This window comes from Neoarius graeffei, chromosome 28 (assembly GCF_027579695.1).
Source record: "Neoarius graeffei isolate fNeoGra1 chromosome 28, fNeoGra1.pri, whole genome shotgun sequence".
Classification (NCBI taxonomy): Eukaryota; Metazoa; Chordata; class Actinopteri; order Siluriformes; family Ariidae; genus Neoarius; species Neoarius graeffei.
In genome coordinates, this window is record NC_083596.1 from 45,692,954 (window position 1) to 45,719,254 (window position 26,301).

The 26,301-nt window shown below is 42.1% G+C and overlaps 1 protein-coding gene across 2 annotated transcripts in view; it reads left to right on the forward strand.

Annotated features, from left to right (window-relative positions):
• The window catches only part of LOC132875507 (neuronal tyrosine-phosphorylated phosphoinositide-3-kinase adapter 1), a 75,341-nt gene that overhangs the window by 43,862 nt on the left and 5,178 nt on the right, over positions 1–26,301 (forward strand). For both annotated transcript variants that reach the window (XM_060912318.1, XM_060912319.1), the window contains exons 2-7: positions 6,268–6,550; positions 12,135–12,526; positions 13,870–15,474; positions 16,324–16,557; positions 17,054–17,157; positions 23,061–23,535. In XM_060912318.1, coding sequence (XP_060768301.1) covers positions 6,366–6,550; positions 12,135–12,526; positions 13,870–15,474; positions 16,324–16,557; positions 17,054–17,157; positions 23,061–23,495 — 2,955 coding nt within the window. In that variant the 5' untranslated portion in view covers positions 6,268–6,365 and the 3' untranslated portion in view covers positions 23,496–23,535. The remainder of the gene's footprint in view (positions 1–6,267; positions 6,551–12,134; positions 12,527–13,869; positions 15,475–16,323; positions 16,558–17,053; positions 17,158–23,060; positions 23,536–26,301) is intronic.

Consider the following 26,301-nt stretch of genomic DNA (forward strand, 5'->3'; position numbering starts at 1 on the left):
ATGGTCGAATACGACCACTGCGGAAGGCTAAATTTCTTAGAAAAATAAGAAACAGGATGTTCAATGTCATCAGCATCAAGCTGGAGGAGGACAGCTCCAGCACCATAGTCACATGCATCGACAGCAAGGGACAGCAAGGGAGAAGGACTTTGAAAAGTCAGGCGCACTCAAAACTGGAGCCGCAATCAAAAGCGATTTCAAATTTTCAAAAGCCCTACTGCAATGTTCCGACCAGGCATATGGAACCTTTGGACTTAACAAATCAGTTAACGGGGCTACTACTGCAGAAAAGTTCTCACAAAACGCACGATAGTAGCCCGCCATGACAAGAAATCTGCGAAGCTCGCGGCGATCAACAGGGGCAGGAAAATTGCAGATGGCAGAAATTTTTGCATCCAACGGACGCACCTTACCCCCTCCCACCAAGCGGCCAAGATACACAACAGTAGCCTTTCCAAATTCACATTTTGCCAAATTGATGGTCAAATTTGCAAACGAGAGACGCTGAAACAGTTCTCGAATTTGGACAAGGTGACTGGACCAATCAGGACTGTGCAACACAACATCGTCAAGATAGGCCTCACAATTAGACATACCCGACAATACTGTATTGATCAGTCTCTGAAAACTCGCGGGAGCATTACGCATGCCGAACGCCATTACGCGATAAGACAAAAAATCGTCCGGGGGGCCCCTAGTGGTAGGAGGACGTAACAGTTTGGTAGAGCAGTAGACCTCAATGTCTGGCAGAGTAGTAGATGTCTATGTTTGGTAGAATTGTGGATCTCTATGTTTGGTAGAGTAGTAGACCTCTATGTTTGGTAGCGTAGTAGACCTCTATATTTGGTAGAGTAGTAGACCTCTGTTTTTGGTAGAGTAGTAGTCCTCTATGTTTGGTAAAGTAGCAGACCTCAATGTTTGGTAAAGTAGTGGATCTCAATGTTTGGTAGAATAAAAGACCTTTATATTTAGTAGAGTAGTAGACATCAATGTTTGCTAGAGTAGTAGACCTCAATGTTTGGTAGAGTAGTAGATGTCTATGTTTGGTAGAATTGTGGATCTCTATGTTTGGTAGAATAATAGACCTTTATATTTAGTAGAGTAGTAGACATCAATGTTTGGTAGAGTAGTAGACCTTTATATTTAGTAGAGTAGTAGACATCAATGTTTGGTAGAGTAGTAGACCTCAATGTTTGGTAGAGCAGTAGACCTCAATGTTTGGTAGAGTAGTAGATGTCTATGTTTGGTAGAATTGTGGATCTCAATGTTTGGTAGAATAATATACCTTTATATTTAGTAGAGTAGTAGACATCAATGTTTGGTAGAGTAGTAGACCTTTATATTTAGTAGAGTAGTAGACATCAATGTTTGGTAGAGTAGTAGACCTCAATGTTTGGTAGAGCAGTAGACCTCAATGTTTGGTAGAGTAGTAGACCTTTATGTTTGGTAGCATAGTAGACCTCTATGTTTGGTAGAATAATAGACCTTTATCTTTAGTAGAGTAGTAGACATCAATGTTTGGTAGAGTAGTAGACCTTTATATTTAGTAGAGTAGTAGACATCAATGTTTGGTAGAGTAGTAGACCTCAATGTTTAGTAGAGCAGTAGACCTCAATGTTTGGTAGAGTAGTAGATGTCTATGTTTGGTAGAATTGTGGATCTCAATGTTTGGTAGAATAATATACCTTTATCTTTAGTAGAGTAGTAGACATCAATGTTTGGTAGAGTAGTAGACCTCAATGTTTAGTAGAGCAGTAGACCTCAATGTTTGGTAGAGCAGTAGATGTCTATGTTTGGTAGAATTGTGGATCTCTATGTTTGGTAGAATAATAGACCTTTATCTTTAGTAGAGTAGTAGACATCAATGTTTGGTAGAGTAGTAGACCTTTATATTTAGTAGAGTAGTATACATCAATGTTTGGTAGAGTAGTAGACCTCAATGTTTGTTAGAGTAGTGGATCTCCATGTCTGGTAGAGCAGTAGACCTCAATGTTTGGTAGAGTAGTAGATGTCTATGTTTGGTAGAATTGTGGATCTCTATGTTTGGTAGAGTAGTAGACCTCTATTTTTGGTAGAGCAGTAGACCTCTATGTTTGGTAAAGTAGTGGACCTCAATGTTTGGTAGAGTAGTGGATCTCAATGTTTGGTAGAATAATAGACCTTTATATTTAGTAGAGTAGTAGACATCAATGTTTGGAGAGTACTAGACCTTTATATTTAGTAGAGTAGTAGACATTAATGTTTGGTAGAGTAGTAGACCTTTATATTTAGTAGAGTAGTAGACATCAATGTTTGGTAGAGTAGTAGACCTCAATGTTTGGTAGAGCAGTAGACCTCAATGTTTGGTAGAGTAGTAGATGTCTATGTTTGGTAGAATTGTGGATCTCAATGTTTGGTAGAATAATATACCTTTATATTTAGTAGAGTAGTAGACATCAATGTTTGGTAGAGTAGTAGACCTTTATATTTAGTAGAGTAGTAGACCTCAATGTTTGATAGAGTAGTGGATCTCCATGTTTGGTAGAGCAGTAGACCTCAATGTTTGGTAGAGTAGTAGATGTCTATTTTTGGTAGAATTGTGGATCTCAATGTTTGGTAGAGTAGTAGACCTCTATGTTTGGTAGCATAGTAGACCTCTATGTTTGGTAGAGTAGTGGACCTCAATGTTTGGTAGAGTAGTGGATCTCAATGTTTGGTAGAATTATAGACCTTTATATTTAGTAGAGTAGTAGACATCAATGTTTGGTAGAGTAGTAGACCTTTATATTTAGTAGAGTAGTAGACATCAATGTTTGGTAGAGTAGTAGACCTTTATATTTAGTAGAGTAGTAGACATCAATGTTTGGTAGAGTAGTAGACCTTTATATTTAGTAGAGTAGTAGACATCAATGTTTGGTAGAGTAGTAGACCTCAATGTTTGGTAGAGTAGTGGATCTCCATGTTTGGGAGAGCAGTAGACCTCAATGTTTGGTAGAGTAGTAGACGTCTATGTTTGGTAGAATTGTGGCTCTCCATGTTTGGTAGAGTAGTAGACCTCTATTTTTGGTAGAGCAGTAGACCTCTATGTTTGGTAAAGTAGTAGACCTCAATGTTTGGTAGAGTAGTGGATCTCAATGTTTGGTAGAATAATACACCTTTATATTTAGTAGAGTAGTAGACCTCAATGTTTGGTAGAGTAGTGCATATCAATGTTTGGTAGAATAATAGACCTTTATGTTTGGTGCAGTAGTAGACCTCCATGTATGGTAGAGTAGTAGACCTCAATGTTTGGTACAGTAGTGGATCTCCATGTTTGGTAGAGTAGTAGACCTCAATGTTTGGTAGAGCAGTAGACATCAATCTTTGGTAGAGTAGTAGACGTCTATGTTTGGTAGAATTGTGGATCTCCATGTTTGGTAAAGTAGTAGACTTCAGCGTTTGGTAGAGTAGTGGCTCTCCATGTTTGGTTGAATAACAGACCTTTATGTTTGGTAGAGTAGTAGACCTTTATGTTTGGTAGAGTAGTAGACCTTTATGTTTGGTGGAATAGTAGATCTTTATGTTTGGTGGAGTAGTAGACCTTTATATTTGGTGGCGTAGTAGACCTCTGTGTTTGGTAGAATTGTGGAGCTCTGTGTTTGGTTGAATATGAGCTCTCCATGATTTTATGGTGCAGATATTACATAAGACTGAAATAGTATTCTGTCATGCAGCTCAGGAAGCTATGGTATAATAGAGAAATTAGTACAGAATTATATGAATTGTACAGAAGGCAGCCTCAGCATCATGGATTAGGTGTAGCATCAGGATATTTTAGAACTTGTTTAGCTGGACAATGATGGAAGAATGCTGAAGACTTCTAAGATCTTCAGGTGGTTCTATTTCTCTAAATATAAACAAACTAGTGGCCTAATATAAACCACCACAACCCTGACCAGGAAGTTACTAAGGATGAATGAATGAAAGCTGTAAATGCTTTCACATCACATTCATATTAATGTACAATGTGTTTTGTTTTGGTACTGCTAGCTTCATCTCTGAGTGCTCACACATTACCTAAATGAAAGTAAAAATCCTCTTGCTTGTGCAAATTTTTTTCTTGCATCATGTGGGATGAAAGTCCCAGTGCATATTTCTAGTCTCAATCAGACTCCATATGAACAAAATTTCTGGAAAGCTTTCTAAAAAAAATTAATAGTGTACTTTTCTATTTGGTTACATCCCAATATAGAACTCATAAACTCAGTAACGCATCAAAGTGAATGTTAGACAAAATTATACAAGGTATTGAATTGAAGGATGCCAGTAAATGGTACAAATATTAGATCTTTACATCTGGTATAACAGCAGAACCTTTGTATTTGGTACAGTAGCAGTGTAGTATTGCTTTCTGCCCTGGTCACAACTCTGATCTGACCCAGTTTTCATTATTTTGACTTCAGAAGCCATTTTAATGAGTTATTATGTCTTTTTTTCTTTTTCTTTTACTGCTTTAGTGATGGGACAAAAACAACGGAGGCTATACATATCTCTTCCAGAGTTTATATATGCACACATTTTCACACACAATCAGGAACTCTCTGGTCTTACAACACCCCCTCCTTCCAGAATAGCACAGCAGCTGACAGCAGTGTCCTTCTCAGCCAATCAGAGCGCTTGCTTTCACTAGTTAGTGCTCAAACTCTTCGCACTCTGTAGCATATCTGCCTCACAACAAGGCTCTCTCTCTCTCTCTCTCTCTCTCTCTCTCTGTATGAGTTCCAAGTGACAGGCCGCATTAGGAACTACAGATTCAGACAGGCACAGCAAGGGCAACCCGGGGAACCTACAGCCAACTCTGCTTGCTTTGATACTCCTCTGTTAAAGAGAGAGATGCAGAGAGACAGAGAGAACGGGAGTGAGGCAGGGAGTAAATGAATAAGAGAGTATGGGCAGAGATAGGAGGTAAACATTAGCATCTCTGATAGACATGGTGATGGATATATAAGGCAATTATGGAAATATACAACAGTGATGGAGATGATGACAGAGATATGAAAATGTAGAGCGATAATGATGGGGATATAGAGCAACAGTAATGGAGGTATAGTTCAGAATTGAGGGAGATGACGATACAGGCCGATACTGATCGAGATGGAAAGCTATAATGATGGAAGCAGGCTGTGGATTCAGTGTTTAAAGCAGTCTGCACAAAAAAACTGCATCTTCATGTGCTTCCATGTAAAAAGGATTAGACATAACCAAACTGAGATTATTTGAAACACTATAGTATTAGCCATTATATTGTAGAGTCATTATTAAGCTAGATATTATATTTCTTACGTAGCATAAATCAGGTTTGTTTGAGCTTCTAAAACAGCATTGTTTAGATAATGGTGAGCATGATTGTTATGAGAAACAGACTAACTCTGAATTTCATGCATATGGTACAGTTACAGGCATACACTCGTGTGCTCAGTGCCATGTCAGTTTTGGTCCCTTACCAAGTTTAAGGTTACTGATGGTGCTTTAAGCTGTTTGGCTTATGCGTGGGTGAATGAGGCCCTACTGTTCAGCACCTCGCTGGAGAACGTTCGGTGACTCACACATTGGCTTCATTCAGCGATGCTACCTACATGTCCTCAAAGCTCAGGAAAAAGTTAGACAACGCATTGTGTAATATTTCCAGCAGGACAACTGCTGACCTTTCTTACACGTCTTCCAAGCCTTCCCTTTTGAGAAATGCTTCAGTATGATTCGATGCAAGTCCAAAAGACAAAGGACTATTTTTTCCCTATGGTAATAATAATATTGATTTCTAACCCAACTGACGGCTGTTATTTTGTTCTTGCCATTTATTACCTGTAGTTAAAGAGTACAAATACTTTGCATATGTCTGTATGTGTCTCTTTTTATACTTGGTAGTGCTGCTGACCTTTATCCCACTCAAGAGCAAATTTCGCATATGTGAAAATTTGGCTAATAAAGCGACTCTGATTCTGATCCACACAAGCATTCAAATTGGACTCCGGATCATGGTATTTACTTCCTGTGAGAATAACAGTTAGGCAAAGGCACTAATCGTCATTCTATCATCCTCAGAACTGTAGCTCTCTGATTTCATAATACTCACCTTAATCAATGTAACTATTTATTTAAGGGTTGTAAGTCCTACTGTTCTTCTGACCAATCAGAATCGAGAATTTAACAGCACTGTTGTACAACAACAAGCGATCCTTAGATCTACCAGTTCCCCAATAACTCTCTCTCTCTAAACTATTTCTTTAATATCATGTGTCTCTCTAACAGGTAACTGAGGTGGGGCAAGTGGCACGTAACCCCACCCCCTCACCCCACACACACCACCCTACCCCACCCTACCCTATCTCTCGTTGGTCTTCTATACCATGAACTCTGGCTCTGCCCAGGATGTGGCGGTGGAGCATTTCCTGCGTGACATAGAAAGGCGGGGCCAGCGGTTGCACTGCGCTGTGATTGGCTGCGAGGAGGCACCTCTCCGTGGCGACATGAACCTGCTGTACCGCAAGAGTCGACTGGACTGGAGACACCGAGATCAGGAGGGCAAGAAGAGGTGAAAAGTGCAAATCCAAATGAATCCAGAGAGAAATAAAAAAAAAAAAATGTCGAAGTGAAATTAGAAGGCAGTGGCTTAGAAAGAAAGACCGGCTTTTATAATTCATGCGAATTGTATCCTCCTTCCACTCAGGACAGATAGCAAGAGAAGAAAGTGTAGGAGTGTGGCCTATATTCCAGGGACAATCTGGCCCTTTGGTGTCCCAGTAGATCATAAATACACTCAAGTACGCACACAAAATGCTTGTGTTCACACACACACAGTCTCTTGAGCACAAGCCACAGTGTCTTGCATAAGACATATCCACCCAAAGATATTAGATATAAACTGGATTCGCACTAAGAACAGGTATTAAACAGGTAATTAGTTCTTCACAAAGGTTCATCTGGTCTGTCATATTTATCCTGAGCAGGATTCAGAGAGCAAAAGGTTATTAGCAGTGGTCGATTTATAAAACAAATGATTAGGGTTGATGGTGAGGTAAAATGACAGACTGTTTTTAGCTATGGAAGGAAAAATCCTGGCTACTTTTGCTAGCAAGTTGTTGTTTCCCCTCACAGATGTTGTTAAATTTCCCCATGAATTGCCTTAAAATCCACTTAACAAGCTAAGTTCAGAAGTTAATCTTATTATGCTAGGTGTGTAATATTTCTACGCAGGAAATAGTCCACATTGATCAATTACTTTGCTTGTTAGCTAGGCTAGGCTAGTATTGTAATAGCAAACAAGCAGAAAGGCACTCAGACCTGCATTCAGGTAGGTTTCAGATTTTGCTGCTGTAAAAGTGTGTTTTGTTCCACTGCCATACATGTCAACCTATACGGAATGTCCGTATTTTATATGGATTTGATTCAATAAACGTAGTATACGGGCGTACAAATAAAGTTATACGGATTCTTTTTAAAAAAAACTTCAATATTTATTTAGAGCTATAATCAATTCCCACGATGATAAAAGAGCGCATAACATTTACAAACGTACTGTACACCACAGAAAGCACAAACAGCCAGTAAAGAGTCTTATGAAATCGCGCGTTATCTTGTGGTAGCGAGACTTCGTTCCACTTTTGATCATGCGCACACCGCATTGCGAGAATCCCGCCAACCGGGAAGTAACAGCGACTTTCACTAGCGACTGAAAAGATTCTGAATGGGCACTCCGGCAAGATCAACACAGACACTTGCTGTGACATGCAGCCTAGTGAGGTATTGGTGCAGAGCGCTAAAAAAAGCTGTCATGGAGTACAATTCAGAACATTAGAGTGACACTTTGTGTTTTTGTCGAACATTGGAGCTTTGTATTCATTCTGAAGGTTTATTGTTATTAATATTGAATAAAAAGTAACTGGGATACATCATTGTTAATAATCATTCAAATTTTAGGTAAATTATTTTAATTTGCATCTTATACGGATTTTATAAGGGAAATACGGATTTTGGAGGTTGGTTATACAGGTTTGATTGGCCAAAGGTTGACATGTATGCACTGCTGGTTTGCTGAGTTAGCGAGTTACCTGTGGGCTAGTCAAAAGTAGTGTAGTCATCATGTGCAGATTAGCAACTAGCTATTTTGAAATTTAACGTAGCTTGATTAGTGACTGTTTGTTAGTGTTGTATGAGTTCACACAGACACACACAGACCTACGGTAGGAGTAAACCTGGTGAAGATGATGCTTATAGATGAAGATCAGCACCAGGTGATAGCTTGTTTTAATTCTGCGGGTCACTTCTACACTCTGTGTGTGTGTGTGTGTGTGTGTGTGTGTGTGTGTGTGTGTGTGTAAGAGCTGTGTGTGGGAGATGTTATGGATTCATGACACATAGCGAGCTCGCATCCCATCCTGACCTAAAAAAAAAAAAACAGGCCCGCTTTTAGCGGCCTCTGGTTAAGTTACACACACACACACACACACACACACACACACACATGGAAACACACTACAGGAAACAGGCTATTCACTCGTTCTCTCAGCCTCCCACTCCTCCTCCACTCGGTCATTCCATCCTCCTCCGTCTGGCTGCTGAATTTAAACAGCACCGTTTTGCCCATTCATCCATCCGTATAGTTGAACATCCATCCACTTATCCATCTGTCTATCTCTCTATCTACCTCTCACTTACCCTCCAGTCCTTCTGTCCTCATTCATCACAGCTACATTTAAGCAATGTCCCTTAGTCCATCCATCCATCCATCCATGTATTCATCTGTCCATCCCACTTCCCTCCATTCATGTATCCATCCATTAATTGATCAATAAGTTCATCCATCCATCCATTTACTCATCCAACTATTTATCCTTCTTCCCTTCCCTTAGTCCAGCCATTCATCTGTCCATCTTACACCTATTCATGCATCTATCCATTCATTGTTTAATTGATGGTTTAATTGATCCATCAGTTGATTCATCCATCTATCCATCCACTCACCCATCTACCCTCCCTCCATTCTTGCATTCATCCATCAATTTCTCTTCCCTCCATTTATGAATCCATCAATTAATCAAACCATCTATCCATTGATCCATCAATCCTTTCTTCACTCTTATCTCCCCATCCATCCAGCCATCCTTTTTCCCTCCATTCATGTATTCTTTCATCCATCCCTTTTCTCTCCCTGTCTTTATCTATCTATCTATTAATTAATCAATCCATTAGTTCATCCTTCCATCCATCTATCCATTCACTCACCCATCCACCTTCCTTCCATTCTTGTATTCATCCCTCAATTTCTCTTCCCTCCATTCATGAATCCATCTATTAATCAATCCATCTATCTATCCATCCACCAATCCTTCCTTCACTCTTATCTCCCATCCATCCATCCATCCATCCATCCATCCATCACCCTACCCATCCATCCACATATCACTCCTCACTGCACCTGATCCATCCATCTATCCATCTGTTTTCTTTCCATTCGTGTATTCTTCCATCAATCCCTTTTCCCTCCATGTCTTTATCCACCTATTAATCAGTCAGTCCATTAGTTCATCTTTCCATCCATCTATCCATCCACTCACCCATCCACCTTCCCTCCATTCTTGTATTCATCCATCAATTCCTTTTCCCTTCATTCATGAATCCATCTAATCAATCAATAAGATCGATCGATCTATCTATCTATCTATCTATCTATCTATCTATCTATCTATCTATCTATCTATCTATCTATCTATCACGCTTACCTCCCCTCCATCTATCCATCCATCCATCTATTGTTCCATCCATCTGTCCATTCATTACCCTACCCATCCATCCACATATCACTCCTCACTGCATCTAATCCATCCATCGCTTTCCCACCATGTTTTATCCATCTATTAATCAATCAACCCATTAGTCCATCCATCCATCTATCCATCCATTGTTCCCTCCATCCATCACCTTACCTATCCATCCACATATCACTCCTCACTGCACCTAATCCATCCATCTGTTTTTTCTCCATTCATGTATTCTTTCATCTATCCCTTTTCCCTCCCTGTCTTTATCCATCTAGTAATCAATCAATCCATTAGTTCATCCATCCATCCATCCATCCATCCATCCATCCATCTCTACCCGTTCATCCATCTCTCTGACATTTGTTCTCTCCTTCTTTTTAATACTGCATTAGTATCATTCTTATGGACTGTAATTTCATTCATGTGATATCACTTCTGCTCACTTTAAAACAATAATCTTCAAACATTCCACAGGGTTCAAAACATCATTTAATGTCAGTAAATAACCTGAGGTTCTTGAGTCACCTCCTCATACCCTCCTTTTCTCTTTCCAAGCACAGTCCCACTGTTTTATCAGCTTTGTGTTGCTGAAATGAAATGAACTCGTTTTGCCAGCTGAGAACTGAACCGGCTTCAGAGCGACAGAAGAGCGCAGTGTGCTCGAAAATAAGGCAGCGTGTTGGTGGAGAAGCATTAACTGTTGTGGGAAGTCAGTCTGACCCACTGCAGATCACACACGCACACACACATGCGCACACACACACACACACACACACGCGCGCGCGCGCACTACTATCAGGTGCCAAGAGGAGAATTTCACATTTAAAGAGCAGGAAGAAACACAGTTCAAATTTATGCAATGTTGCGTTGCTGGTTTTGTTTCAGGAGCAGCTTAACATATTTAAAAAATGCTGTGACATTAAAACAGAGCATACAGGAGTTTTGTGTCCCTAAGTGTGTGTGTCTAGAAATAACAGAGTGTAGTGTATGTCTGGTGCTGATCGGGTTGTGTTTGTGTACCATCACGCATTCACCTGAAACGGGGCCATCTATGTTTTCTGTGTATTGACAGGTCCTACTGTGTGTGTGTGTGTGTGTGTGTGTGTGTGTGTGTGTGTGTGTGTGTGCGCACATAGTAATATCAATGTGTAAAGACTGTGTCTATCTGGGCCTCATGCACCCGACATTCACCAAAGTCAGAGAGAGAGACAGAGAGAGAGAGACAGAGAAATTGGGAATGAAGACAGAAAAAGAATGAGTGTTTTCTGAATATAGATACATGCTTCTCAAAATGGAGGGCTGGAGCAGAAAAGGAAAGAAAATAATATTCCAAAAAAATTGACACACCCGTTGAAAAAAAAATGCAAAAATGCTTTATGAGCATGTGTGTAAACATCATCACTTGTGCCCCCTGGGTGTGTGTGTGTTCCATTGATGAAAGCATGTCGCCTTGCCAATATGCTGCTGTGCCACACCTAACAAGCCAGACAGGCAACATTTGGATGTGTGCGCGTGTGCGTGCGTGCCAGACAATGTGTACATGGAATTATATGTTTGAAAAAAAATTATTGGTAAACAACAACCAAACTGCGGTCTAGTTGCCGTGGTAACAGATGGGGCCAGTGTTTGTGAGGAAAGGAGTTTGCTGCAGGGAAAAATGGAGGGAAGAGGGGGACATGCAGAGCAGAAAAGAAGGATGGAAGGATGGGGAAAATGGGTGGACAAAAGGGGAAAAACGAGTGGATGAAAGGATAAGAGAGAGAAACTTATAGATGAGAGGAAAAGAGAGAAACTTGGATGAAAGGATAAGAGATGAGAATAGGTGGGGTAAAGAAAAAAGAGAAGAATGAGTGGATGTGAGGATAAGCGAGGAGAATGGTGGATAGGTGGATAAAGGAGGGGGGATGGATGGATGCAAATGAGGAGAGGAAAATGGGCGGAGAAAAACAACAGGGAACAGAGTGTGCTTTTCACTGACAAGGGTGCACAGCTTGTTCTTATTGCATTGTCGGTAAAGTGGAGATTATGCTACACATGTCAAGTGTGTGTGTGTATGTATTTTATTCAGGAAGAAATGCACAGAGGTGTGTGAGAACAGGAGTCAAAAATGAAATCGACTGTGATATATTTAAAGCGCATTTTGGGTGAAAGAGTGGGGAGTGAGGGCCAGAGTGTGGAAAGAAATGACAGCAAAATGAGACTGTAAATGATGGTGAATTTTATAGAATCTGATCCATAGTGAGAGAAATGTTTTCCCCTCTTCCTGACACATAGACCGTTAATAATAATAATAATAATGCATAATGATGCCAATGGCAACAAAATCACAGTAGCAACTCTGTGCCAATTGTTCTACAGCTGTAAAGATGCCTCCTCAGCGACGGTTGGGAAGGTGCGTGACCTGGCATCGTTCCGCCGTCATTTCCGCATGGGCTTCATGACGATGCCCGCATCTCAGGACCTCTCGCCGCATTCCTGCGCCGCCGCCATGGCGCCGCGCTCTCAGTCATGCCATGCCGTGGGCACTGGTGAGGGAGAGGGGCTTGAAAATGGTGACGACCCTGACTCGGACACTCAGATGCCCTCTCACACCGGACGATGCCCCCCAGCTAAGCCCAAACGTCACCCGAGCACCCGTCTCAGCTCCACGCAGCAGCAGGAGCACCCAGTCCGTGGCGGACATGCACCACCTGACGCCCCTCCACCTCCACCACCCCAACACCCACCCAAACACCCTGAGAAGAAGAATGGTGAGTGCATCAGGGTTATGTGTGGACTGGGCTGTTTTTAATGTTCTTAGTTCCTGAGCAAGTCCCCATTTTCGTTTTATTCAAAACCGATGCAAATTCTTGATGTTTACGTGAAGCATGAGGCAAAAGTTCAGCAACACAGTGGACATGAAGTCATGCTGTTCTTTATGGTTTAGCGTTATTTAGCTTGTTAATACAAATAGGATGTTGACATTAATGTACCTTTTCAGCCCGGCTGCTTGCGTAGTTAGTTTGCATTTGTGCCATTTGTTGCAAGTCACTAGCAGCACAAAATCAAGAAGCTCCTAATATGACAGCACTGAGGAACCATTCCTCTATGCCAGTTATGTTGCGCCAAATATGAAACTAGCCTTACCATTATACATAACTGGCCTTGATTTCTCTGGTGGAAAGATTTTCATGATTAAAACAAAGGAAGCAAAAGAAGCAAAGAAAGAGCCTGACACGAGTCAAGACAAGAAGGTCTCTTCTTACCCTCTGGTTTACTAATTACAAATTCTATTACATTCTCCATCCAGGGAGTCAATAAAAGTTAGCAAGCTATGATGAAAGCAAAGAGAAAGCCAACAAAACCAGAAAGTGCCATCTTTTATTTTTGAACTGCACTGTGAAGCCTTTTAAATGAATTTCTAAGGAGAGGTGTTTTTTTCACAAGTCTTGGCTTTTTTTCAAAAGACAAAGTAGATGGGTTTGGGCTTTGACAAAATTTAATTCTTTGACAGACTGTTAATGAAGTGGTAAAGTCAGCAAGCACAAAAAAAAAGCTATTAAAGCATTCAAAGTCCTTCCCATGCCCTGTGGCGCATCGGGCGGTGCCGATCTCCATTTCTGTAGCCCTCAGCCTCTCGTCTATTACATAGCTAGGGTTACAGTGGGGGGCAGGCCCTCTGGTAACTGCGAGAGTTTGACTCCCCACTCGCATCTGTATTGCAGCATGCCTTGCCAGACGGCAGTAGGTACCATTTTTATGATGGTCTTTGGTATGACCCGACCGTGAGTAAAACTTGCGATCTCCCGATCGAGAGGCGGACACACTAACCACTAGGCCATCTCGCAGTATTAAAGCATTAAAGGGTATGTTTAAAACTTCAAAATGAGTATAGCTGAGTGAGCAGCTTATGAATTATTCAAATAAGTAACATATAAAGTAATATATAAAGTAACCAACACTAAATATGATTCTCTTCCGCTTAAATACTTCATATGATGAATCCATTTGTGGTTAAGACAGTTGCTACAGATCACAGAGAAGAAAAAATATGTAATATCCAGTTGACAGTATTGTCTTCTTCTTCCAATCACACCTTCTTCTGTTTCTCTAGCAATGAAGAAGTCAGACTCCGGTGAATTACTGGGCAGGAAGGTGCCTCCCCAGAAGCCCAAACGGAGCCCAAGCACCCAATTGTCCTTTGATGCTCCACCCCCTCGGCTTCCACCCCCAGCCACGCCCCTGCCATTCCAGAGTGCTGAGAGCACTGGTGACGATGAACCTGTATACATTGAGATGGTGGGTCAAGTGTTCACCCGAGAGACGCCTGGTGTGCCAACACCCTCGGCCACAACACCTGACTCTGACTCAGATCCAGGCGAGGAGGCTATCTACGAGGAGATGAAGTATCCAGTGGCTGATGATGCCCACCAGCGACGCCTCCCACCCAAGCATGAGCGTGCCAAGTCATCAAAATCCTACACATCCTCCTCTGTCTCTTCTTCCTCCACATCTTCTTCACTCCCTCGGCCCGCATCCTCATCACCCTCCTGCCCTTTGCCATCCTCTAAGCCTAAATCTGCTGTCTCCATCTCTCACTCTTCCCCCTTACCTTCATCTTCCTGCTCTGCCTCCTCCACACCTGTACCTCAGCCTCTCTTATCCTCACCACACCCTCCTCGAGCCCCTACCCCCTTCCTCTTACCAGGCACCAAATCAGAGTCAGAGATTGGCTCCAGTAAGATCCCAGCACCTTTCCCCAACTTGCTTCAACACAAACCACCTTTGTTGGCTTTCCCACCGCCAAAGAGTGGCTCTGCCAAGCTGGGCTCCACCAGCAGCCCATCACCAGCTAGCCTACCACCTACCATTGGCACTTCTGTTTCAAAGGAATCAATGAGTGGAGACAAGGAAAAGGAGAGGAAGGAAGGGCCAGCACCAGGCCTACGAGCTCGGAGCCACTCAACACCTTTACCTCCATCCTCAAAATCTTCCTCACCATATTCACACCATCATCATCATCACCACCCACACCACCGGCCCTCACACTACCACCACTACCGCAAACCCGAGAAGGAGTCAAGTAAGGCCTCACAGGGTACCTCGCAGTCCTCAACACAAACTCAGACACAGGCCAAAGAGGGAAAGTCAGTCAGTTTTCTACTGAAGTCAGACAAAGCCGAGAGGGAAAGGGAGCGTGAGAGAGAGAGAGACCGAGACCGAGAGAGGGATCGAGACAGAGAGAGAGACATGCCAGTCACACAGTCGTCCAGTCAGGTTGACATGGCTGCCTCAACTGCTGCCACCACAACCACAAGCGTTGCTCCAGCATCACTGTCTTCATCCACATCATCGGGGACGCCGTCCACATCCTCAGCATCACAGAGGCCTCCATCTCGCTCAGTTCAGCGTTCACACACTCCTCACACACACCTCCCTGCTTATAAGCCCCCACCTGCAGACAGCCCCCTGCTCTGGACATATCCATCCGCAGGATTCCGTCGTCCTCCAGCCTATGACAGCCTGCGTGGTGGCACACCAATGCCCTCCCTGCAGCCAGAGGGTAGTACCAAGGCTGGGAGCACCCAGGTCCCACATGCCAAGGCTGGGTTCCTGCCCTGGGATGCCAGCGGGAGTGGTCTAGGCTTCACTGATGATCAGGCGTACTGGCCCATGCACAGGAAGCTGTCCTTCAGCCATGGCAGCAGAGAGACAGAGAGTAAGAAACTGGGTGGTGTGGGAGGGGAAGGTGGAGTAGTAGAGAGAGAATAGAAAAGGGAGAGAGATGAGGGAAGCAAGGGTCAGAGAAAGACGTCTGCGAGGAATGGAAATAGGGAGAGAGAAAGGTCAAGGGAGAAAATAGAAATGGATGTATTTAGATAGTATATTTTCATCCAAAAGTATCTAACTGCCAGAAATTATATATGGACCATTGGTTTCCTTCAAATGCTGATGTTGATATTATGAAGAGGAGCAACATGAGTAATTATAGTGATCAAAAGTAACTTTTTAACAAAAACTTTTACACTTCATACTTAAAAGGATTTACATCATTTATTTATACCTGCTTCCCAGTGATTTTTTGCACACAAACTCATAAATTGTATAATAACAGACAAATGAAAACTCAACTATGGACAGAGTGTGAGGGAGAGGGAGGGAGAAGAAGGCAGAAATTGTGTCAGCATTAACAGCAGGAGTGCCAAACTATAATCCTGGAGGACTGTAGCCACAACATTGCACACTTTAGGATTTTCCCAGAGCCACAACTTGAGTTGGCGATTCCTGGGTTCTCCATATGAGGGGGATATGTAGAATGTGGAGTGGGGTGGGGTGGGTGTGTGGGTTGGGTGGAAGGAATGAGCCGGGGTCAAAAGAAAAACACATGTAGGTTACAAAGTATGCTAGTACAACATCCAATTCTGCCATTAGCAATGAATGACCTTTGGCAATCCACATTTTTTTGTATCCTTAAACATACCACTCTTGCTTTAATGTATACCACCTGAGTAATACGTAAAGCAATATAAACCACCAAAGTAACATATTATTTCCTCTCGGTCTGTAGAAGACGAAGGTCGTGTGTGGAATGGCAGTACCGATGCTTTGCTAAGAAGAGACAGAGATGATGCTGGGGGTAGCGGCCGGGCTGGAGGAGTTTCTGGAATTCCTGTGCGGGCATCGGGAAGAATTGGGCACAGTGAGAGTTTAGCAGGGGCGGATGGGCCACCAGGCTTCAGGGTAATGCCCCGCACAGGACTTCCCCTGCCATGCCAGACCTTCCCTGCCTGCCGCAATGGAGGTCATTTGATTTTACTACATAAGTTTTAACTTTCTCTACACAGAGATCCAAATATACAGTAACTGAATGAAAATCTGTATGTTTAAATGGTGAGCAGTTGCTGCTATTGGGTGTGCTTGCATAAGTTTGACTTTTGATAGAGTGGTTCTTTAGTTATATTTGAAACATGGCGAATTTTAATATGGAGAAGTCCTTGGTCCAAGTGCATACAGAAAGTAGAATTAAGCCTTAAGGATCGACCTGCCATGGCTTTTTGAAAGTAGACCAGGAAACAGTAAACATGCTCAATATTCCACCAGAGGGACAGTGAGGTTTTCATTGCTCATTACTTGCTAGGGTTATAAACACATTACATGGTTCTACTGATCCTGAGGCCAAAATATAGGCTTGTGCATTTGTTGACAACATTGTTGAGAAGAAACTGACGGGAGAGTGTGTGTGTGTGTGTGTGTGTGTGTGTGTGTGTGTGTGTGTGTGTGTGTGTGTGTGTTCATAGAGCTCGGTCGGCTTGGTAGATCATCGTCCACATCTGGAGTGAGACAAGCAGGAGGGGATGTTCAGAGACAGAGTAGCCTGCCAGCTAGAGAAGCTCTCACTCAGGTAACTCTGGCTCTTATTGCTACCATCACAAAATGTTTTGCCTACTCTTTTGCCTTGATTAATATATTTCAAAAGGGAAGTGAGTAAGAAAGGAAACATGGAAGGGTAAGTTGTTACAGAAGTGGTGTTACCCCAAAGCTGATTATTTTCAAGTAACAGCATGTCCCTAAATGATTTTTCCTATTCTACCATAAAAATTTGCAATTTTTCATTTATTAAACAACATTTTTATTGTTTATAGTTACATTTAATGATATGTAACATCCGTAAAACAAGCTATTTCTTGGTATAATTTATGTTATAGTAGCTATAAACAGCTTTTCCGTCATTTGTTTTTCTTTTATTTGAAGTTAAAATGATGAAACAAAGGCATCTTATCATGTGACGTGTGTAAGAAACCACAAAGTTCAAAAATGTCTGACTTGACTTTTGTATGGTAGCCGAGAGAGGCCACGACGCTTCCAAATTAAGGCAACACTCGCAAATGCAGAAAACACATGCATCGCAGCAATTCGACAACGCATAGTTGCATCACGAAACATCTTACAAATTGAGAATGTGGCAGACAACACATGCAAAAAACAGAAATGTACTGCAAATAGCTGCAACACAACTGATGTAGCAAAAAAAAAAAAGAGGTTTCCGCCCAGAGGACATATTGACGGGCCTTTTGGTGCCAAGTTGAACTTAACTTTAGTGACGATTTAACTATTAAAAAAGATATATTTTCAGGTTTTATTATTGAACAGAGACATTGTTAATATTGTTTATCCTCTTGCTAACTAAGCAATACCTAAATTAAGTTACGTTAGGCCACAAGGTATTTAAGGGTTGATCAGTAAGTCCTTCAAGAGGAAACCTCTCTTCGTGTTATGACTACTTCCATTGTATTGTAGTTGTTTGTGGTGCATTTCCATTTTTGCACTAGACACTAGGGTGGAGCTAATTTTTAAAGTTGTTAAATATGACCATCTTACCACTTAATTATATATATATATATATATATATATATATATATATATATATATATATATATATACACTACCGTTCAAAAGTTTGGGGTCACTTTGAAATGTCCTTATTTTTGAAAGAAAAGCACCGTTCTTTTCAATGAAGATCACTTTAAACTAATCAGAAATCCACTCTATACATTGCTAATGTGGTAAATGACTATTCTAGCTGCAAATGTCTGGTTTTTGGTGCAATATCTCCACAGGTGTATAGAGGCCCATTTCCAGCAACTCTCACTCCAGTGTTCTAATGGTACAATGTGTTTGCTCATTGCCTCAGAAGGCTAATGGATGATTAGAAAACCCTTGTACAATCATGTTAGCCCAGCTGAAAACAGTTGAGCTCTTTAGAGAAGCTATAAAACTGACCTTCCTTTGAGCAGATTGAGTTTCTGGAGCATCACATTTGTGGGATCGATTAAATGCTCAAAATGGCCAGAAAAATGTCTTGACTATATTTTATATTCATTTTACAACTTATGGTGGGAAATAAAAGTGTGACTTTTCATGGAAAGCACAAAATTGTCTGGGTGACCCCAAACTGTTGAACGGTAGTGTATGTATAATTCTGGTAAAATGTTCACAAAAATGAAGAAATCTAACTGGTAGCTCAATCAGCATCAAGTTTGACAGCCAAGCCACAAAGTCCGCCACAATTAAGTACTGCTGTCATTAGAGGCATTATTCAATATAGGGCGTATAATAATACTACACTAGAATGAATTGGGGCAGCATTAAATATTATCAGTTTATTAAGGGTTTATTGCAAAGTATACAGTGAAATGTACACTGTGCAATTGTTATAGTGTTAGTCATTTTAAAAACTGATCACTAACATTATGGAGCTAGCTGGTCCCATCCCACAGTGCCTGACAACATAAGCTGAAAATATGCTTAGGAAAAAAGCCTTTTTGAGTACCTCTGAAGTCTGGATACAGAACTAGTGCATGGTAAATATGCCACATTGCTATAATTATCAATGTATAAATGAACTATTTTGTTGAACAATATTTTTTTAATTTACTTTATTGATAAAATATATATAAAAAGAAAGTACCAGTAGGCTAAAAAAAAAAAGCCTGTAGAATGGGTACCTCTTTTGAATACGTGTCTGTGTGCCATTCTCCAAATATGTTCTGAATCTGTAGTTCTGTACAATATATACAAATACAGAGCTGCCCAAGAACATGTGTCTGATTTTTCTAAAACTTACTATATACATACAAGAAATAAAATAAAATAAAATAAAATTACACTACCGTTCAAAAGTTTGGGGTCACCCAGACAGTGTTGTGTTTTCCATGAAAAGTCACACTTTTATTTACCACCATAAGTTGTAAAATGAATATAAAATATAGTCAAGACATTTTTCTGGCCATTTTGAGCATTTAATCGACCCCACAAATGTGATGCTCCAGAAACTCAATCTGCTCAAAGGAAGGTCAGTTTTATAGCTTCTCTAAAGAGCTCAACTGTTTTCAGCTGTGCTAACATGATTGTACAAGGGTTTTCTAATCATCCATTAGCCTTCTGAGGCAATGAGCAAACACATTGTACCATTAGAACACTGGAGTGATAGTTGCTGGAAATGGGCCTCTATACACCTATGGAGATATTGCACCAAAAACCAGACATTTGCAGCTAGAATAGTCATTTACCACATTAGCAATGTATAGAGTGGATTTCTGATTAGTTTAAAGTCGTCTTCATTGAAAAGAACAGTGCTTTTCTTTCAAAAATAAGGACATTTCAAAGTGACCCCAAACTTTTGAACGGTAGTGTATATAAATCATATATTAAACAAGAAGCCATCACAGTGAGCTTTATCACAGGAATGCAAAGGACTATATGAACTATATAATAATATAGTTTACAATTTGTACACACGGCAATGAATGTAAATAAAATAAATAAATATCAATGAACAACTGATGATATAGTACCGACTAGGATATACATAAAATGGACAATTGTAAAAAGAAAATTAATAAATTACTTTTGTAATCTTCGAGTTGATTGAGCTACCATTAAAATTTAAGATATAATGCACAAACTTTGTCTATACGGTTTTTGGTACAAATGGAACATGTTCACACCAAACAAAATGAATGAAAATCAATTTTCTGTCATTTAAGCGCCACCCTACTAGACACGTCATCAAATCAAATTGTTGCATGTGCTGTAGGATATACACTACCGTTTAAAAGTTTGGGGTCACTTTGAAATGTCCTTATTTTTGAAAGAAAAGCACTGTTCTTTTCAATGAAGATCACTTTAAACTAATCAGAAATCCACTCTATACATTGCTAATGTGGTAAATGACTATTCTAGCTGCAAATGTCTGGTTTTTGGTGCAATATCTCCATAGGTGTATAGAGGCCCATTTCCAGCAACTCTCACTCCAGTGTTCTAATGCCGCTTTTCCACTACCAACGTGGCTGAGTTGGGCTGAGCCGTGCCGTGCTGAGTTGGGCTGAGTCGAGCTGAGTGGGGCTGTTGGAGTTGCATTTCGACTACAACCGCGCTGAACCGTGCTGGCTGGAAGTGGGTGGACACATTGGGTGGAGTTAGCGAAAGTGGGTGGACGTCACGTGATGTCGCAAACAGTGACATCAGTGACCTTTTAAGCGGTAGTCTCACGACCCAGATAGTAAACAATAAACATGGAGTCGTTAGTGTTGCTGGTCTTGGTGCTGTGGCTTGTTGTCACCGACAACGCCAACAGATACTGGCAAGGGCGTATAGATGAGGCAAGGCGCATAAGGCTTCAGAAATTCTCGTAATTCGTAATTCTTCTTCTTCCAGGTTTACGGTGTTTACAGATCCCAGCGTGCTCGCGGGGCGTGTGTGGGCGTGTGAGGACACTCCTCCTCACCAGTCAGTGCACAGGGGAGTGTCTCCTCACGCCCCTAGCCCCACTCGGCTCAGTTTGACTCGCTTCAGCCCGCTTCAGCCCTACTCCAAAACCGTGCGAGTTTTGGGTGCTGAGTAGGGCTGAAGCGAGCTGAGTCGCGCCGCTCTGAGGTAGTCGAAACGCGAGCCGTGTCGGGCTGAAGTGAGCTGAAAAAGGGTAGTGGAAAAGGGCCATAATGGTACAATGTGTTTGCTCATTGCCTCAGAAGGCTAATGGATGATTAGAAAACCCTTGTACAATCATGTTAGCACAGCTGAAAACAGTTGAGCTCTTTAGAGAAGCTATAAAACTGACCTTCCTTTGAGCAGATTGAGTTTCTGGAGCATCACATTTGTGGGGTCGATTAAATGCTCAAAATGGCCAGAAAAATGTCTTGACTATATTTTCTATTCATTTTACAACTTATGGTGGTAAATAAAAGTGTGACTTTTCATGGAAAACACAACATTGTCTGGGTGACCCCAAACTTTTGAACGGTAGTGTATTTGTTTGTGTTCTTAATTGTTTTCTCAATTTGCAACACATTTTGTGATGCAAATACGCGTTGTCGAATTGATGCATGCATTTTCTTTATTGTCTTAATTGGGAAGTGTTGTGGCCTTTCTCGGCCATTGTACTTTCGGGGCAAAATTAAGTTACAGCTTTACCTCTGTTACAAAAAGCTAACACTGGAGACTCTTTCCGAAAATGTGAAATAAACGTCTTCTAACAAAAAAAAAGGATCAATTTCTATCAAGCATCTCCTGTATAAGTCCTTGTGTAAGTCGTTTCTGTGGAAACAGTAATGTATTAGAACAAGCCCATGCATATAAACATGAGATGTGCATTACAGCTGGCATTACTATCAGTGCTGCTGTTTTTGTTGTTTTTTTTAAATCATCAACACCTACTGACTAATCAGAATTAAGAATTCAACATAATCGCCTTAATAAATGTGATATTGCCCAGAGCAGACACGATAGAAACACTGCATACATGATGAGGCGGTGCAGCAACAAACACGTGTGTGATCACACCATAATCCCAGGCGTTTATGGTATATGGCATCAGCACTTGGTGGAATGAGTGCTAAACGTGGTGGGCGGTATATATAGGATGAGATTCTCCTGATTCTCCAGCGTCCCCACCCAAACGTGTCTGCAGAGGAGACGAGCAGCGGGTGTGCAGCTGGGGGTTCACTGAGTCCAAAGCGAACGAGGGAAGCATACAGAAAGACAGAGAGGAAGACAGGAGCTGCATTGGGATAGGAAGGGAGGGAGAAAGAGAGGGAAAAAAGAGGCAGGCAGTGAGAGGGAGAAACAGATAGAAACAGGCAGAGAGAAAGGGTGTATAGTGACGTTGGCGTAGTGTGTGGGTGTGTCTGCGGTGTAACAGGCAGACGGTAAATACAGATGATCAAACATAGACACGGCTATTAAGAAGCTTTCCTATTTATTTAGCCTTGAGACCTGGCATCTGCCTGAAGAGAACATGATGCGTGTGTGCGTGCGCGCGTACACTTCGACAGCAGCTCTACCTGGTGTTTTGGCTGCTAGGCTACGATTCTGCTGCTTCTTCCTGCTTTTCATGTTCCGCCGTCTCTTGGCAGAAGCTCAGATGCTGACGCAGACGCAGTGTGTGACTGTGTGTGCGCGCTGCATAGCCAGACTGTGTGCTGATTTGACCTTCCGTCTTGCAGCAGGAGGGGTTGGATTGGTGGGGAGGCTTTACAATATCTCCATCTGGTGGCTGTGTGGCAAACAGCAAGAATTCGGTGGCGTTTCAACCTGACTCAGCGTGCGAAGGCTCATGAGGTCAAATGTTCAAAAGGTCACTGACGTCAGAAAGAAAACGTTCAAATTCATTTAAGTTGTCCAGTTTCTCTTTCTGTGTCTACTTTATGTTAACGTGCTTGTTGATTACTTTCCTCTAGAAGGAGAGTGTTTATAAGGGCCAGTCCAACGTAACGTCACTCTTTCACCCTCTCTCTTACTCTGCAGTTGCACGCTCTCTCTCAGGTGCCCTGCAGTCCATCTCTGGCTCGTGCTCAGGCTCAGACCTTGACTCAGGCTCAGGCTCAGTTCCATCTGCAGCAGCTCCAGCAGCACCACCTGCAGCTGCAGTTCCAGCACCTGGCCCAGCTGGCAGCGCAGGCTCAGGCCATGCCGGGCACAGGCAGCAGCACCGCCGGCACGGCAGGCATCACAGGCACAGCGGGCACAGCCACACAGCGTGACGGCAAGCTGCTGGAGGTCATAGAGAGGAAGCGGTGCCTGTGCAAGGAGATCAAAGCCCACCGGCGACCAGATAAAAGCCTGTGCAAGCAGGACAGCATGCCCATCCTACCCAGCTGGAGGAAAACGCCTGAGCCACGGAAGACCGGCACACCGCCTTGTCAGAGACCGCAGGCTGTGGTGTGGGACACGGCTATCTGACAAAGAGAGACTGAGATACACTGATTTGCCACTTTATTAGGTACACCTAACTTGTGCCAACGCACACCTGACATTTTATCAAGTACCATGTCGCCGTATAACACGATCTGTTTCATTTAACAGTTATTCCACGAAATCAAGTCGTGCATGAGCGCTGAGTCGGCTATAAGCCATGTACAACGAGATTGAGTGGAATAACTGTTTTATTCTGTCCACATTCACTGGATTTTGAGAAACGGAGCTTTTTTATTTTTATCTTTTGCAAATCCGACAAATAAAAACGTTACTCAAAACGTCCAACAAAATCATTTCCGCTTAGGGCCCTGTCACACTACGACGTTCTCACCAGCGTTCGAGTAACGTGTTGCGAAACGCAGAGGAACGTCGAGAACGTTAGAAAAAAGTTACAAGAAAGTTAGACGAGCGTCGGCAAACGTTGGGGAACGTCGAGGGACGTCGGCGAACGCTGAGGGTGAAAAATAGTTTTGGGTGTGCACAAAAATTCAGGACGTTCTATCAAAACGCTACTTACACGTTAGAGGAACGTTACACGAAAGTTTGCGGGCGTTACTCGAACGTTACTCGAAAGTCAGGACGTTCCCTGGACGCTAGGCGGACGCCGGCCCATCAGGGTCGAGTGTCCAGCGCGTGCCTAGCGCTTGGGTAACGCTTGCCTAACGCCTGTGTAACGTCCATCGAACGTCTGTCCAGCGTGTCGCCAACGTTTTTCAGCGTTCGTCAGCGTTCGCCGAGCGTTCTTAACGCTCATGTAACGCTCTTTCAACATCTTTCTAACGTCTGTCAGCGTTCTGAATTTTTCCAGCGTCTGTGTAACGTCCAGAACATTACCTGGACGCAAGGCAGACGCTACCCAAATGCTATGATAACGCTATCAAAGCGCTGTGGACGCTATGAGAACGCTAGGTTTTGCTGCTATTTTGGACCACAAACGTCGCCTGACACTGAGGGAACGTTGGCTGAGCGTTACCCAAGCGTTACAAGAACGTTACAACATCGTTGACCTAGAAACTTAATTTGAAGAACGTCGACGTTCCCCGGCGTTTCTCAAATTTTTAAAAACGCAACCAAACGTCGAACAAAACGCTATAGTGTGACAGGGCCCTTAGAATGGAAACAAACCGGTGAGATGACAGTAGAATTTGTGAAAAATGCTATAATAATAATCATAATTCTTGAAATTTTTTTTAAAAAGATTACATTTTAAATTTTTACCGGCAAATACTTTCATTCCATATTTTGTTCCTTTTTTGTATTTTTGGGGGTTTTTGTTTTCGAGTGGAGTTTCTATTTCGTCCTCGGTTGGTTCGGCAACCCACTCCGCCATTGTGTTTATCTCTACTCATGGTATTTGAGCTGATATCCTAGTAGTAGAGTAGCCAATCAGAGTGCCTGATTGCTCATATCCAGTGAATGTGGAGAGAATAAATATCTGTATTCAGATTTAAACTCAAAGTGAGCATGACTCTTTTCATTTGTTCTTTTTTTTTTTTTTAGATTAAATGTGAATATTAAGTCGTAATTTAAAGAGATGCGCCCGATTGCTTGTGCAGGTACAGTTGTGCTCATAAGTTTACATACCCTGGCAGAATCTATGATTATTTGACCATTTTTCAGAGAATATGAATGATAACACAAAAACATCTTTTCCACTCATGCTTAGTGGTTGGGTGAAACCATTTATTGTCAAACAACTGTGTTTTCTCTTTTTAAATCATAATGACAACAGAAATACACCAAATGACCCTGATCAAAAGTTCACATACCCTGGTGATTTTGGCCTGATAACATGCACAGAAGTTGACACAAATGGGTTTGAATGGCTACTAAAGGCAAAGTCCTCACCTGTGATCTGTTTGCTTGTAATCAGTGTGTGTGCATAAAAGCTGAGTGAGTTTCTGGGATCCAGACAGACTCTCGCATCTTTCATCCAGCCACTGATGTTTCTGGATTCTGAGTCATGGGGAAAGCAAAAGAATTGTCAACGGATCTACGGGAAAAGGTAGTTGAACTGTATAAAACAGGAAAGGGATACAACAAGATATCCAAGGAATTGATGATGCCAGTCAGCAGTGTTCAAGCTGTGATTAACAAATGGAAAATCAGGGGCTCTGTTAAAACCAAACCACGGTCAGGTAGACCAACAAAAATTTATGCCAAACAGCACAGAGGCAAGCCTCAAAACTTCTGGAACAAGGTAATTTGGAGTGATGAGACCAAAATTGAACTTTTTGGCCACAACCATAAACATTACATTTGGAGAGGTGTCAACAAGGCCAATGATGAAAGGAACACCATTCCGACTGTAAAGCACGGAGGTGGATCGCTGATGTTTTGGGGATGTGTGAGCTACAAAGGCACAGGAAACTTGGTCACAGTTGAAGGAAAGATGAATGCAGCACGTTATCAGCAAATACTGGAGGCAAATTTGCACTCATCAGCCCGGAAGCTGCGCATGGGACGTACTTGGACGTTCCAACATGACAACGATCCAAAACACAAGGCCAAGTCGACCTGTCATTGGCTACAGCAGAACAAAGTGAAGGTTCTGGAGTGGCCATCTCAGTCTCCTGACCTCAATATCATCAAGCCACTCTGGGGAGATCTCAAACGCGCAGCGCAGTTCATGCAAGACAGCCCAGGAATTTACAGGAACTGGAGGCTTTTTGCCAAGAAGAATGGGCAGCTTTACCATCTGAGAAAATAAAGAGCCTCATCCACAACTACCACAAAAGACTTCAGGCTGTCATCGATGTTAGAGGTGGCAATACACGGTATTAAGAACTGG